At 41.7% G+C, this 16,994-nt stretch overlaps 1 protein-coding gene and 1 long non-coding RNA gene across 3 annotated transcripts in view; one reads left to right on the plus strand and one right to left on the minus strand.

Annotated features, from left to right (window-relative positions):
* The window catches only part of LOC116832465 (uncharacterized), a 45,857-nt gene that overhangs the window by 4,519 nt on the left and 24,344 nt on the right, over positions 1-16,994 (plus strand). Inside the window, exon 2 of the long non-coding RNA XR_004375454.2 lies at positions 14,787-14,933. This is a non-coding gene — a long non-coding RNA (uncharacterized LOC116832465). The remainder of the gene's footprint in view (positions 1-14,786; positions 14,934-16,994) is intronic.
* The window catches only part of PRKN (parkin RBR E3 ubiquitin protein ligase), a 1,220,657-nt gene continuing 1,213,748 nt past the window's right edge, over positions 10,086-16,994 (minus strand). For both annotated transcript variants that reach the window (XM_075064091.1, XM_075064090.1), the window contains one exon: positions 10,086-11,314. In XM_075064091.1, the coding sequence (XP_074920192.1) occupies positions 11,205-11,314 (110 nt within the window). In that variant the 3' untranslated portion in view covers positions 10,086-11,204. The remainder of the gene's footprint in view (positions 11,315-16,994) is intronic.

Below are 16,994 nucleotides of genomic sequence, written 5' to 3' on the forward strand. Positions count from 1 at the left end.
CATATTAGTCAATGGTATGCCATAATATAATTGAAAATGAGAGAGGGAAAAGATGGTCTTGTGGGCAAAGCATCAAACTGAGATGCAGGAAACTGGGAGTTCCTGCTCTGCCAGAGACTTCCTGTGGAGAGCTAGGTGGGATTTTCGAAAATGCTCAAAATTGGCCCAACTTTGCTCCCACTGAAGTAAATGGTAAAATTCCCATCGACTTCAATAGTAGCCAAGTTAGGTTACAAAGCTGAAGGCCTTTGAAAATCCCACTCTTATCCCCATTTTACAGATGGGGAGCTGAGACACCGAGAGACTAGCAGTACTTTGCTACTTCCAAGAGGTGTCATGAGGGTAGTTTCACTAAATGTATGTGAATTACTCTGGCTCTCTGGTGACAAAAGCCTAAGCATAAGGTAGTTGATATCCTACTCCATATTTTATTTTCAGGTGGAGAATCATTTCTTCATTATTCTTTTTAAAAAGATATGAATGCAATACAAAAATAAAACAGATTAAAAGAGAAGAATTGCTAATAAAATAATAAAATAACATATGACCTCAGAAAGAGTGATGGAAGGAAATCCATGCCTCATACAGTGTAAAGGGAAAGGAGTAGGAAACAAGGGATCCCACAATCCTAGATGGTATTCACATTCAGCTATGGTCAGGAGCATGGGGGTGGGGGAGGCGGCAGGAAAAAATAGCAGAAAAAAAGCAATGAGAGGTCTGGTTGCCTGGTAGGCTGTGAAGAAGCTGCAACACCAGTCTAGCACTTACCTAAAAACAAGACCAGCCAGATCAGGTCAAAGCCATGCTGCTAAAGAAAAAGAGGTGAGGAGTCTAACCTGCAAAGCCATTTCCTCTCTGGAAGCTGAGGGCCTGCAGGATTGTGCTTTCATTTGCTTTGATGATCTCTGAGAGACTTCTCTGGAGATTCTCTATCAACTGTGAGTTGGTTTATTTTAGCCTTTTATTCTCTAGATCTTTCCTATCTTCTTCTGTCTGTCCTCTTGTGATTTTCCTCTTCTTCCTTCCCCACAGCTTAGGCTCCAACGAAAAATTAAGAACAGGAGTCACTAAATTGAGAAGAGAGCTTTATGCTCCCAGGATAGGAGACGAATACAGAGGGGCCATTGGGTCACCCTTTATTCATCCTGTCTTTCACTTGTTTCTTTGCTTCCTCACAGACAGTGCTGTAATGAACTGACTGTACATAATACAGATTTATGCCAAAAAACACTGGCTTTGAATATGTGACTTTACTCTCTAAATGCTGACCCACAAAACAGAGGGGGAAAGACTTACTACTACCAAAAGGAAAAGGCCAAATTATGATATTTAGCTACCGGCCCAAGTAGGGCAGCTGTGAAATTGCTCCATTTCCTGGGCAGCCGACTGAGGCTGTTAATGGGTGGCCACTTCCCAGGCACCCCCTCATGACCTGGTGTGGCTCTGCAGCAACCTACTTCAGTTTCCCTCTCTGACAAGGCTCCTCAAACTCATCACCCAGTATATATCATTTTAAAACATTCTCCTTCTGGAGAGGGATTCAATTTGTTTAGTCTATATGTACTTTACCCGGCTGGTCATCAAACATTTCTGTCTCCTTCAATCAGGAGCCCCAAGCACTCCTTCCCAGAGCTGGGTTCAGTTCAGTCTCTCTCTTTCCTTGGACTAGAGTCCCCGGCCCTCCTTCCTAGAATTGTATTATAATCCGAACAGTCCCCTTATTCCCCGCAGCACTCACCTACAACTGCTTCCTCAACCCAGCTACAGCTTCCCCCTCCCATTTCTTGTTCTGCTCAGGTTCTTCAGAGAAGCCAGCTGCCCTCACTCAGAATGTTAATGAGGCACAGGTGGTTTGGACCAGTTCCCTCTTAAAAGACCAATTCACCCTGTGACAGAGGAATTATTCCTGAAAGAGAGACAATCTATTCCTAAGTAGCCCAGTGTGAAAGGGGACCATACAAGATGCTTCAGCTTTTAATATGATCTTTCTGATGGGACCGGTCCACTTTATGGGCTGTAGGAGGGTTGGTGAGTGGCATGGCATTATTGCCTCCCTTCATGCTTGGAGGGGTCCTCTGCTCCCAAGGCTGTGCTGAGGGAATGCTCCTCATTAAAAGGGTAAGGGGCTCCACACACTTCCCCCAGGCTCAGTGCACTTGAATAAGGGTCTTCACAAACTGTCCCTTAAAGAGAAGTCCTTTAGCTCATGTGGCAGAAGCCTGTGTTTCTGAAGGAGTACGATTCTGGCACGAATAAATCGATTTGCGTCAAAACTGATTTTTGTTTTGAGGAATCATCTCTTTCTGTCTATTGTAGTGGGTGACATTACAGCAGGATCTTCAAGGCTCACTGAGCATTGCAAAGCCCGCATGAGGGTGGAGAGGAATTAAGGATTCTACAATACAGAAAAGTGACAGGAAGAATTTACAAAAAAAGAAAAAAAAAAAAACCACCTTACCAACCCCCTTCAGAAACATTAAATGAAAGCAGACAGGGAGAAAAAAGGCAAATTGTGATGAGAATACAAAGAATAGGCTTAAGCAGCCAGAATAAATGTGCCTGAGAATATATAAGTGGTAACATATCATTTCGTGGCTATCAAAATGCATGTTAGTTTGAATGCTTTATAAAATATTGAAGTGTAGACACAAGTTACCTTTCAAGCTGGCAGCCCAGAGTGTGATTTTTTATTTTTTTTTACATTGTGCATTACACCAACTCATAACAACAAGATGATGTTGCCATAGGAAACAATGCCAACTGGAAGAGATGATAACTTGTAACAGATCTCAGTAGCATTCTCTCTCAATAACATGGAAGATAAAACAGTATTATCAAATAGCCAAGGTAGGGAATGCTAACTCAATTCTATAGCAATTCCACAGTCTAGGGGTTTCAGGACTATTTCAATATGATTCCTCAAATCTGTTGAATCAAATGGACAGATTCAGACCCAGTGTAAATGGGTGCCACTCCACTAACCTCTACATCTGGACAGATTTACGAGGGAGACATGTAAAAATGGATGTTCTTACCGTATCTCCCATCTAAGAACCTAAACTGTACTCAAAACTCGGTACTCTTTCACAGCAGAGAGGAATTAAAAAAAAAAATCACTACTAATCAGACACGGAAACCTAGATTTTTAAAAGGGAACAAAAATATTTTGATTTCTTCAACTTTGTATTCCTAAGTGGAGAGACTTTTAACAGACTTGATTTTCACAAGAGCTAAATGTCCAGCCTCTGAAATTGAGGCCATTTCAAGTTGTCTAAAGTTGGGTACCCACAAACAAAGGCACCAAAAAAAGTTTAGTCAATTTGAAATCTAGGTTGTAAATTTTATTTGGAAACTAGAAAATAATTGTATTATCCATCTTCCCCAGCCCCACATGTGCCGGGTACTGTATATCATCTAGTGAAGCAGGACGAGCTGCATTTTGAAAATAGCTGACGAGACAGGACGAGCTGCATTTTGAAAATAGCTGACGAGACTAGTAACAGCATACTTGCATACATATACACAGAAAGGCAGAGTGGGAGGGGATGGACAAACACATGCGAAGGAAAGGGAGATATATTCTCTTAAATTTGGTACACAGAGATAACACATTCTGGCTTACAGATTGAAAAATAAATAAAAAACACACATGGTATTAAATACAATAGAATCTGTATAATATTTGTGTCCTAGATGTAACCACAATTTGTTTAGGGGTCTGAGCAGCAAAATAGGCATAAGGAGACATTGGTTCTCTTCCTGGCTTTGACTTTGAGTCGCTATGTACCCCTAGGTAAGGCACAAATGACCTGAACCTGCAAACCTCCTACAAGTGGAACACTCAATGATGTCAACGGTAGGAGGAGGGGAGGCCAAAGGAGCCTGAGACGCTCCAGCCACTGAGCGAGATCTCGCCTGGGCAGGCATCTGCTGCTGTGGTGCCAATTGACACCACTGCCCCTGCAACAGTGTACTGTGCCACTGACCGACTTGGGGTCCGGGTGGCGCAGTTTGTTCTCGCTGAGCCGCACGACTTGGAGATGGGTGGCTGGGTGCCGATGGTGAGGTCACTGTCGACCGTACGGTACTGTAGGAGCAGCGAGAGCAACAGTGCCTGCGACAATGCCTTCCGCGTGACTGGGACCTCGACAATGAGGATCGGTACCTGTCCGAGGTGCTGCTCCTGTACTCGACCCGGCAGCCGGAGCTATGATGGCCGATGCCAGTGGACTGTGAGAAGAGTCCCGTGTGTGAGGTCTGGTAGAGCGGGAACTTGAGTTGGAGCATCGACGATGGTGGCATTGGGATCGGCTACGGTAGCTGCAACGCAAGGAAGAATGTCGGCAGCACTTGTCCTGGTGCTTGTGTCCCTGGCCACAAGGTGTGGAGGAGCCCTGAGGTTCCTGTGCAGGCGGTGGGCTGGTCAGCCTGAGTGGAGCAGAGGGCTGGTGCGAGCTGCGGGAAGATCGTGTCGAGCAAGGCAGCGAGTGGTCTGCGGAGCGGGGACTATGCCATGTCGGGGAGGTCTGTTGTGCTTCCAGTGGTGGCTTCCCTCTAGATCAGGGGCCCGTCTCGGGTGGCGCCCTGGGTACCGGGAGGGTTAGGATGTCATGCGCGGCCTGTGCAGCCTCCGATGTCGACAGCATTCTCACCGCAGAGGAGGCACACATGGATGGGACCGGGCTGCTCCACTCAATGCGATTCAGAGGTCTGAGTCCCAAGGGGGATCATGGGCTGCCCAGCTCGGGTCTGGCCTCACCTCTTTCCTTCTCTAGTGCCGCTGAGTCTTCCCTTGTTTCTTGGAGGGAGAGCAGTGCTGGCTAGTGGAGGGGACTTCGCTCTGCACCGAGGATGCAGTGCTGGGCGCTGAGTCCATTTGGAGTGCCGGTGCCAGGGCCAGTGCTGATTCCATTAGGAAAGCGCGAAGTCTAATGTCCCTCTTCTTCTTAGTCCGTGGCTTGAATGATCCACAGATCCTGCAGCGCTCACTTACATGAGTTTCGCCCAAGCAGCAGAGACACTGAGTATGCGGGTCGCTTCTTGGCATAGAACTGCGACAGGAGTTGCACGACTTGAAGCCTGGGGCACAGGGCCTGCCCCGAGCCCAGTCAACTAACTTGAGAAACTATTCAACTATTTGAACAACTGTACTACTAAGGCTAACTAGAGAAGCTGCAGCAAGGCTGTAGCATGAAATTCCGACTACCTTCACTGGAGGCAAGAAGGAACTGAGGGTGAGAGGGAGTGCGCGGCTCCCCTTATAGTCCGATATAGAGGTGCCACTTCAGGGGTTGCAGCGGTGCTCCCCCCATATAGGTACTGCTAAGGGAAAAACTTCCAGCACCGGTGCACATGGCGAGCACACACATCTACTGTGGAATACACCTGAGCAATCACTCAAAGAATTTTGATTTTTCTTTTCTAACAGGTGGAAGTGAATACTTCCAGTGTATTCCCTTGGTTTCATTAAATAAGTATTTCCAGTATGACTGCAGTATTGTTCTAAAGTACAATGTATTGCATTAGATTTATAGCTAGTTAAAATGGAATTTATTTGTTTTGCAGTTTGTGACACAGGCAGCCTTGCTTATAAAAACAATTTTAGTCAAAATCAAGGCATCCAAATATTATCTATGCTAAGGTATGAAATATTCTTTGTCCTTAAGGAAACTAGCTTTTGGATTCTTAATCTACCAAGTGTTCAGATTTAGTTACTAATTAACTGGAATTAGAGATTTTCTTTGTTGTTGTAGGGTTGAATGATTATAGGGATAATTTATTGAATATTTCATTATCCATCCTGTACATAATCCATTTAACACAAACTAAATTGCGTCCAGACTGCAGTACGAGAACAAGTCTTAGTGCTTGTGAAAAGCATAGAACAGATATCTCTGGAGACAAAATGTACATAGGAAGTAACAGTGCATGATTGCCAAGACTATCCTGCCAGTGTCCTAAATTCTGTCCTGACAGCGTGGAAGCCACTAAGTCTTTTCATTGACTTCAGTGGGCTTTGGATTGGATCCCTTGGCTGGATCTGAAACATTTCAGAATTGAGGAGCTCTATTAGCCTGATCCAAAGCCCTTTTAAACAACGGAAGGACTCTTATTGGCTTCTCTTTATTTGAATTAGGCTTTTTGCCATTACCAACAGGAATCAAAAGGATAGTTTCTCCATTCATTGTTTTGGTAATTTCTAGGGAAAAGGGAATAATATACTAGGCCTGATTCTAATATTTACATGGGTATAAATCCAGAGTAATGCCACTGAAGCCCATCTAGTTACACCAACATCAGTAAGATCAGGATCAGGTCCAGCGTGCTTATACCATCAGTTCACTGGAGTTGTTGGGTATATACTATTTGTTCATATAGGATTATATAATTATCATTCCCCACAATATATCTTAAAGTAATGTATGTGTTACAAAGTCTGAGATAGATGGACAGTTGTTAAAAATCACTTTGTTATTATGAACAAACCTTAAAAAAAACAACAACTGACAGACGCAATTCTCCACTCTACTTCCTTTCAATGATGTTCAAGCTTCAGAATAGCAGTGTCAGGTTTGAAGAGTACTTAGTCTAAAAATAAGATGAATGATTGCAGTTTTAATCCAACTTGAACATCTGTTCACTGAAAATAATATTTGTAATGAATTGTACTTTTAATGTTTAAAAAAAATGCACATAACATGTAAATAATTTTGCCCGAACACTTAAGTTGATTTCCAAATATTTGAAAATATTGGAAGGGTGAGAAGGTTAGTGAGTTAGAATAATATTGAAAATGAATTAAAAACAACAACATTTGGCATTTATATATATTGATTTTTATTGTGGATTTTAAAAGCACTTTACAAAGGGCGGGTAATATAATTATTCCTCTCTGACAGATGGGTAAGTGAGGTGCAGAGAGTGGAGGGTCTCACAGCAGGTCAGGAAAACAAGGGTTAACAGTATCCCTTTACAACAGGGTTCCCAAAATTTTGAAAGCTGAATCCCCCCCTTCAGGGAAATGAAATCACTTCTCCTTCCCCACCTACCTCAGATAATCCTTAGCATCTTTCCCCATTGTGGAAAATGTTACGGTTGATCTACAATATGATAATTCCTCTCAGACTTTGATTAGCAAGGAAATAGTTAACAGTGCTCACCTTTAAAGTACCCCTCCTGGAATCTGAGTTAGCATCCATTGAAATGAATGGAGAAGTTTTCACCTCGGAGTAATTTTTCCAGGCTCTCTGCAAATTCAGGCAGCTTCTCTGCATCAGTTGAACTTCTTGTTTTGAAGATTTTCTTTGCAACCATAACAGATAGAAACTTACTTTTAAAAAATAAAATAAAAGCTGGCACTCTCGAGAACAACTATGAGATCTGTCCAGACTCCCTTCCCCCTTACTAGGGGTACAGCCCACACTTCAGGAAACAATGCTGTACAGAATAGTCTGTTTTAGGAAAAGTCTGTATATTTAAAGATGCGATTTTCTGGGTAACCTACCTGGTGTTTGGTATTTCAGTCCCGACACTCAAGATGGTTCACATAACCAGTGTAGAGTGAAGGCGGCATAGAGTCAAGGAGGCTCACAGAAATCCTGTCCCACTTGCAACAGGGACTCCAGAAGGAAAAATGGCCTGAAAGCCTTCTCATTGAAGTAATGGTTTTGATTCCAATTGCCAGAGCAACAAAAAAGTAATTTCTTTGCAAAGTACAAAATCGAGGCCAGGAAAGGTCACCAGAGACCTTTTGAATAAATCAGAAAACATATACTCCCCCCCCAGAGTATGAGGAATAAAAGGCTGAGGAAAAGCAGCACTGAAGTTTGGGAAAGTCAGAGGGAGTTTCAAAGAGGAAAAGTGTGCCCAGTCAGAGCTCATCCTTGGCAAAATCCAGAGTCTGCTGCTAATACAAGACCATGCATAAGTGACGACTCTGGGGCTGGAGCACCCATGGAAAAAAATAGTGGATGCTCAGCATCCACCAGCAGTCCCATGGACCAGCTCTTCTTCCTCCCCCCACAGTGCCTCCCATCCACCGGTTGGCCCCAGTCAGCTCCTCCCCTTCCGTTCCAATGCCTTCCACCTGCCAGCAGGCCCCAATCAGCTCCTCCAGTCCCTCCCAGCACCTCCCACCTGCTGTAGATCAGCTGTTCAGCAGCGTGCAGGAGGTGGGGGGGGGAGAATGCTGGAGGGAAGGGGCAGAATGGGGTGGGAAGAGGCGGGGAAGGGGTGAAGCAGGAAGAGGCAGGGTGGAGGTGGGGATTTGGGGGAATGGGTGGAGTGGGGGCAGGGCCTGGGGCAGGATGGGAGTCGAGCACCTCCAGGGAAATGAGGAAGCCGGCACCTACAAGACCACGTATGTTGCCTTCATGGAAAATTCCAGGGCAGAGACCAAGAGAGATGAGACACTTATTAGGACAGAAGTACTGCCTGAATCAACCCTCCTCAGAAACATCTCAGTTCCAGACTCCACCAAGGGCCAAGGAAACAGTAGTCTCGAGAAACTAGAATCACACTAATGTAGGGCTGGAAAGGAACTCAAGAAGTCATCTGGTCCAGTCCCCTGCACTAAGCCAGGATTAAGTACACCTAGACCATCTCTAACAGGTGTTTGTCTAACCTGTTCTTAAAAACCTCCAAGTGAGGAAGGCAAGCAGTATTTGGTCCCTAGAGCCTAATTCTGCTGTTGCGATATGTGCATAAGGCTAATTGATTTCAATGAGTTACATGTGAGGAACAGTTACAGAGTCAGGCCTTGAAAACAAATGATGCAGCACAAATCCTGTACCCCTTTCTTTAATCGTCCTTTTCCCCTGGTTATATCTTGGACAAACATTCATAATCCCAGCCTCTGACAAGTCTGTTTCTAGAAGAGATATTTCTAATCTTATTACTCAGAAACTTCCTCTACTGGGACCCCAAAAATAACTATAGAGGCTCAGGGCCATAAATTACATATTTCGACGCACTATAACTGAGACATTAACCCTTGAGAGATAGTGCTATCCCGGTGAAAATCATTTTACAGCCACATTGTCTTTCCTCTGTAAGAAATATGTTAAGTAAAGTGGGAAAGAGAGTTGGGCATCAGCTTGATCCAAATATTTGTTGATATGAAATATAGCGACGCAGGGCTGAATTTGTACTGAAAGAGGTGTTAGGGCTCAAGCAACTTTTTTTTTTTTTAAACTTTCATAACTGACGTGTCAGGCCGGATACCAGAGGTGCCATAGCTATCAACTGCCAAACCTAGAGGTGCTGGGGCTCAGCCCTGGCACAAATTAAGCACTGTAGTGATGACTTCCCAAGTCACACTGCATAAAAATAAGAATTACTTTTGTTAGATACAGTGTGATTATCGCTAGCCAGTTGACAACAGGCCGTGTAAATTACAAAATATACCCTAGTGCATGAGATCAAATCAAGGAATAGAGATCTGAATAATAAAATACCCCATTAAGATGATACATTTTGAATGTGCTAGTCTGCATTACACTACCGCAATCCAAACTTTAATGCAGCCAGTTTCATGTACATTTTAGTTCTCCAGAGCCCTGGTGGAAAATGGATCTTAAACAATTAACCATTTGCTCTCTTTTCTTAAACATTCTCTTCTCTTCTTTCCTTTCCTCACACTTTCTGCTCCTCTGTGCCTTTTCTCTTTCAATTCTCTACATTTACTCAGTTTTATCATCTCCACATACTTTTTAAGTAACGACCCCCAGAGATGACTGAATGCTCTCATGTGTTTCCTCAAAGTGATGATCAAATAAATAGGAAACCCATGCTCCTTGGATCTGCATGGATTGATAACAGTAACACTTACTTTCAGATGCTTATAACCCAGCCACACAGCAAGCAAACAAACAAAAACAAAGAAATCCCGTGATTCAGACATGGATCATGAAGTTCTTAGCCCTGGAATTTATTTTCTTCTAACAAAGAAATGCTTATTCAAAGCACCAGATTCTCAACTAGTATAAATCAACAATCTACACCAGCAAAGGATTAGGTCCAAAATCTTTTTACTCATTTATATTATATTCAAGTGCAGAAAGTACAATAAGGAGCACAAAAGTCCACTCATTTCAACTGCTTTATTCTTCTTTTGTAATCTGAGTTGTGCAAATCTTTACATAGCCTATGACTGGCCTTTTGGTGTTTAAAAAAAAAACACAAACCAAAACAGTTTAAAGCAGGTGAGAGAGGAAAGATGTTCAATTTTTGAGGTGTGGCAAATACCTGGTGCACGCCTATTAACATGCACTCACCAAAATGAATGCAGGTGCCTTGATTGTTTATGTAGTGAACATATTTTCATAATTAACCCAAATCCTAATAAATCTCCACAGAACCACCATTGTTATAATAAGCCCCAAGAAGCTGCCCCAATATCATGCCAAAAATATTGTGGTAAGCAAAACAAAAACCAAAATCTCAGGAATCTCACTCACATAACACCATTACTCCGACTTGCAGCCACCACAGCAAAAAGAATTAAAGCTGAAACTGCATTTTTTACTAATCCTGTAAAAGCTGTGTATGATATGAATCTGTAAAGAATATATTGAGTGATTTTTCATAACATATGTTTCAAATATACAGGCACAACTAGGATGCCTAAGTCTGCTGTTTCTGCTAAGACTCTTGGTCGGAGTCAGGGTCCTAGTTGATAATCTGTCAGGGAAGAAGACTGCAAAGACAGAAAATTGCCACAGCCTCCCTTCCACTAGGGGAGTTGTAAAGAGCCAGAATTTCCCCCAAATTGGATTGTGCTAACTGAGAAAGGGTATCTCTGATTCAGTGCATACCCCCATTGCTGCTTTTGCCGGTGAGATTTATGGAGCCCTGATCATAACGGAAAGCACAGAAACCCAAGGAGAGTTGCTGGTGGTGACGTTGCTTGCCTTATATACTAGTAGGGGCCCTGGTGCAGGGAGCTGGAATTTATCCCTCCTGTACCAGCACTAGTGAGTCTGGCCATCTGAATTTCTCCTGCCTTTCTGGGTTTAAAACTCTTAAGATTACCTGAACTCAATTTTTGGTGTGCTCTGATATACAAGGAAATAAACAAACAAACAGTAGGCCTGATTCTGAACATCTTGATCCAGAAGCCAATGGGAGTTATGTCTAAGCAGAGTGTTCAGGATTTGACCCAGACAACAATCAAGTGGTTGGCTGCTCTTAGCACTACAGAACTATTAGTCAAACCAGTGGTCTCCCATGCAGGTCCTGTTCCACTCCAAACCACAGTTCCAGCACCACTCAAATCTGCACTGAGCTTGAGGACATTTCATGTGCATGCATCCACCTGCAAAAAAGGCAAAGAAGACAGAACTGTCTTTGAGGCTTAGAAAACAACGTAAGGAGAATGTGTATAAGCCTGTTAACCCATGGTCTTTGAAATTCATTTATTAGTAGTAGATTATGTCCATTAAGTTCATCTGTGGAGTAAGGGGTGGTGAAGAACTGCTGAATCTCTTCCTGGAGCTCTCCAATAACTGTCACTATACCCCTTTACTAGATGTGGCTTGTTCCTCTCTGCAAGTTGGTCATGCTCCACAGCTTGGAGGAATAAGGACTGCAGCTCTGCCTGACCCTTAAAGACACTGTGCAAGGTATTGAGGAGGAGAGGAGGATTCTTGTATCCATCTCAACTAATCATGTAAGGACTAAGTGAAAACTGGTCCTTCGAAATAGCTCACGACTAGATGGGGAGCTGATAAGAGTGGATCAAAATTCAGTTCTTAACCAGTGTTTGGATTTAACAGCTGTGAAATTGCAAACAGAATACATCCAGATATCCAAATTTTAGTGATGGATTGATATTTATCTTAAAATGGCACTAGCGGTTAAAGCTGAATGCCATTCTTTATATCTGGAGGATTCTTTTAATTGTGTTGGTATGTTTCCTATGTTTTTCGTTAAGTGTTTTGCATTCCCTTGTACTTTGAGTAACTTAATCTCCATGTCCCTGCCTTTAATTAATTTTTTTTAAATGGCTATATATTAAAAGTAGCTAACGGTCATTAAAGCAATGCATGTCAAATGGTAACTATGTCAACTATAAAATGAAATCTCCTAACTCAAGCATAAATGTACAATATAAACAAACACTGAAAATAAAAGTCCTGACAATATATCATGATCTCTTTCTTACATTGGAATTATACATAGATTAAACTCCAGATGGCTAATATAAACTCTTGTAAATACAGAAGAGCTAAAGACTATGCAAACTTTGGTATTTAGATGCCTATTGTGTAGATAAGGTATATGACCCTTACTGATGTGACACATTTTAGGACAAATTGGGTATTCAGGATGTCTTCAGAGAAGTGGATATTTTTATCCTTGTTTATATTTAACACCAAAAGATGTACTAGTATTCTTCTTTCAGGACAACCTACAATTCTACAGGCTAATCACCTGCGAGTAGAGCTGTACAAAGAATGAAAATTTTATTACGTGGAAGATTTCAAGGTTCTAAATCTTGTTTTCATGCCGATTCAAAATGAAACCCAAACATTGTGAAATTCTCCACAAAAGAAAATTCCAGAAAAACATTCATTTTGGATTGATCAAAATATCAGATTGATCAGATATCCAAAATATTATTTTGTTCAAATAAAATCAAAAATGAATTTTTGATTTTCTTATTTTATAACACACAACCAAGAAATTCAATCTCAAATGAAAAGTCAACAAGGAAATAAATGTTTGTTCTGACAATGTCAAAATGGATCTAATTTGTAGGTGGTAGCTTGGATTTTTTTCCCCCCAGAAAAGCAATTTTAGAGAAATTGATAGGATTGCTCAAACTGTTTTTAATTTCAACCAAACTGCATTTTTGAATGGAAAACTATTCCATCAAACTTTTACTGACCAGCTTTAACAGTGAGGTTTCCACTTGCCAGGTCTGTTTATCCTGCATGTGGGGATTTCCTGATTTCAACACACAACTGTGTAAGCTTGCGTGTGTAAGTACTATGGGGAGGGATAAACAGTGAACAGAGATGATGAACAAAAATAAAAGGGTAGACTAAAGACTCATGGTTTCGTTTAAATAAACTGACAATCTGAAATCACTGGTGCGGAAAGAGAGAAGACAGTTCAAAGTGTAGACAAGTGAGAGTTGACAGTGCCTAGAACAACATGCACTATTTTGATTTTTTTTCCCCAGTGTCTGATGGTATTCTATTTTTCTTAAGGTTTCTTATCATGCCCATCACTGTAGTATCTAAGCATGTTTGAGATACAGTATTTTAGACTCGTATAATGAGGTTCTTAATGGACTCCAGGGAGTCTTCTGCTCTTCCTCATTCTGAGCTATAGGAGTCACTGCTTGTGGTGTGTGTCCATCTCCTATGAGTGTTATATATATATTGCTATAAATCATGCCGGTTATTAAATAGGAGAATCTTATAGCACACCTTGAAGATGATCTGGCTCCATGTTAGACAAATCTCCTCTGGAAGCTCATTCCGTAGCAGAACCTCTTTGACTTAAAATGCTTTTATAACTTTGTCTAATTAAAATATAATCATGCAAATCATTATTGCTACCACTGTTATATAATTGCAATGAATGTTATACAAAGTATAACCCTTTCTGGCATGTATTAAACAGCTTGCAGGCTGAATGACCCAAAGCTAACCTTCAAAGTCATGTTAGAAAGGTATGTGAATGGTAATTAGGATCATTCAGTGTTAGATTGGCTAGAACTTTGAAATGCAAACCTATATTGTTAGAACATAGAAGTGTACTAATTGTTTGTGTGTACTCATAAATGTTAGCCATATAAACAGACAGTTCCTGTCTGTCACTATAACTATTAACTCAGAGATCAAAAGGGAATATTAACATTTAGATGAATCTTGGGTGAAATAATGTCATTGTCTTTATGCCTCTTTGAAGTTTGTGATAGACTGCCTAATGGATAAATTGCCCTATGTTAATTTGTGTAATTAATTACTGGTGGTGTTTAGGAAACAGAAGGTTAAATCAAAAGCCTTTTGTTTACCCAGGACTGTATGGCTGCTAGAAAACAGTATAAAAGAGCCTTGGATCCTGATTCTGTCATCTCAGATATGCTTAAGCTTCATCAGGGGAAGTTTGAGTTGCAAGATTGAGATCCCAGTTAAGCTGGAACACTCTGAATATGATATTGGACATTGGACTAAAACCTGTGGACTAAATTCTAAAAGAACTCTTTGCAACTACAAAACTCACCATCTCTGCTATGAATCTGAACCTCAAGAATTGAACTTATGTCTGTATGTATATTGATCTTTTAACCATACTCTCTCACTTTTCTTTTTGAAAATTTTTTAGTTTAGTTAATAAGAATTGGCTGTAAGCGTGTATTTGGGTAAGATCTGGAATATTCATTAACCTGGGAGGTAATGTGTCCGATCCTTTGGGATTGGTAGAACCTTTTCTTTTATATGATGAATAAGATTTTCATTAATCTTCATCATATCTGATTTGGGTGACTAGGTGTAGGCCTGAGGCTGGGTTACTTTAAGGGAACTGTGCTGTTGATTTCTGAGTAACCAGTGAGGTATACTGAAGCTGTTTTGTGTTGGCTTGGTAAATCTAAGTATTGGAATATCCATTAACTTTGGGGATTGCCTGCCCCATGCTTTGCAGTTATCCCTAACTGAGTGACCTCAGCAGGCTCCCCTGGGATCCTGGTCACAGCTTTATTTCTCAGCTCATATGCATTTGATCCTGTGCTTTATAAAGCTCATTGTTCCAGAGGGCTGCATCTGTTTTGACAGGTTGTGGATTGAAGTGATGGAGCTGGATCTTGACCTGTTGATGGCTTTGCAGATGAAGATCAAGGCCTTCATCTGACAATGGAAGTGGGGCTGGAGCAAGTGGAGGGATTTGATGATGTGTTCACAGCAGCCAGTCCTGCTGAAGAGGTATCAGAAATTTTTTTTTGGTAAAGAATTAGACAGATTATTCCATTTTTTAGGAAGACTGATAGGTTTGCTTCTCAGAGGGAGGCACTGATCATTTCTGTTAGCAGTGGACACTGTCGTTTTCTGGCTTTCACCAGCCAGTCAGGAAACACCTAATTTATAGCTGGTAGTTTGGATATTTCTCATTCATATAACGTAGAGAAATGTAAGAAATTTCTTCTTGCCAAAATAGTTACATTTTCCAGCAAAGTTATTTGAACCGGAACAAAATAAAGTGTAGAGCTCTGCTGGGATTTCACTTTATTTTTTAAAATCAATTATTCCTTACATCGATACATGATAAAACAGAATGTGCTAAACAAGGCTGTACTGTTAAAGGATCCATTAGCAGCCTTTTGATTTTGCACCAAGAAAAACTTGACCAAAATATAAATCTGTAGATTATGGGTAACATTACACTGGGAACAATGGATTGCAAGCAGTCAGCAAATACCAGCACAGAAGCTGGAACGTACTGTACTCGTTATCAGAGGATGAAGCAAGCACAGCACCTTTTTATACTTCACGCCTCAGTTCCAGTACATCTAAGAATTCCTAACTTGCTACTATTTCTTGGGGATTTTGCATTCTAACACATCCCTTGTCCTTGACATGGGTTGGGTTTCAAACAAGGGATAGTTTTGTCCTGTTTATAGCCAGTTTGTGTAACAATTCTCTTTACAGTAATGCACAGAAAAAAATACAAGGTCTATTCTCTTCTTGAACTGAGTGGTGTATGCAAGCAACGTCCATAACCATTAGTGGGAGTAATACCAATATGTTCTTCATGCATCTGGTAGAGAAAAGAACATGTAGTTTTCTGTAGATTAAAACAGAGATTTCTGTTGCACACAGTGGCCATGAGAAGGCCATGACCTCAGCACTGCTCCCAGTGTGGCCAGTAGCTTTATGGTGATAATTTCCATCTTTTCTACATTTATTCAAGAGCTGTATTTTTAAGACTAATTTTTAAGGCTCTAAATAGTTAAATCCTCTTCTACCTCTTTGCCCTCTTCCTCCTACTGGCTCACAACACTCCAAGTTCTATCCCCCTTTCCCACTCTTGATTTCGTGCTTTCATTCCCACCTCTCTTTGTGCTTGGCTAAGTCTCCCACTTTCCATCTGCCAAGTGTCCTATGTATTCCTTCTTCAAATCCACTTCTTCCTGCTTCCTTTCTAATAATCTCTCCACTCCTTTTCCTGTCTGAAGCCTCAGCTTTTTGGGGTCAGCAACATGTCTTACTCTGTGACTGTAAAGCCCTGTGTGAATAACTGGTGTAATCAATTAGCAGCAGCAGTAGTAATTAATATTTATATTGACGCTCCTTTTTTGACCCGAGCAGCTCAGCAAAGTTCAGGGCTCTGGAGATGTTCCTGCTGGAAGCAGAAATTGATGGAGTCTGGTATTTTCTTTGATGCAGTCTTGTTTATTTAAAAGTAATGTGTCTCTGAGTGCAGAGGTCACCAGGAACGGAAAAAAAAGCAGTCTTTTAACTTACAGCCTCAAGCCTCTGCAGCCAACACTAGACTTAAAGTTCTCACTTTAGCTCTTTCTAGGGTGACACAGTGCTTACTGGCCATTGTTTGGCTTTCTTCCTCCTCCACTGCCTCCTGCCTTCGCTGTTCTTGTCTATTCTGTATTTCTGGGTTCTGCCTGCCTTCCTCCCTCCCTCCTGCCCAAAACAAACCACCCCCCCCTCACCAATATTCAGCAAAAACCCTCGCAGTCACACAATCCAAAACTCCTGAGTGGACTTTATCAGGCCTTGTTGTAGGAGCTATGTGGGAAGTGCACGCATGTGAGTCCAATTATCCCCCAACGGCTGCTGCAGGGGGGTGTCTTGCTAGTGGGCCAACACTTAACCCTCCAGCTGAGGCCTCTTGGCCCTTCCTTCTGCTCTCAAGGTCCCAGATAAAACAACAAAACGGCCCCCGTCAGCAATCAATGTTAGGTGAAGGTATGAAGGAAAAAGACCGTGTAGGCAGTTCCCATCAGGATCAGGGCCTCTCTTACTTCTCAG

This window comes from Chelonoidis abingdonii, chromosome 3 (assembly GCF_003597395.2).
Source record: "Chelonoidis abingdonii isolate Lonesome George chromosome 3, CheloAbing_2.0, whole genome shotgun sequence".
Taxonomy (NCBI): domain Eukaryota; kingdom Metazoa; phylum Chordata; order Testudines; family Testudinidae; genus Chelonoidis; species Chelonoidis abingdonii.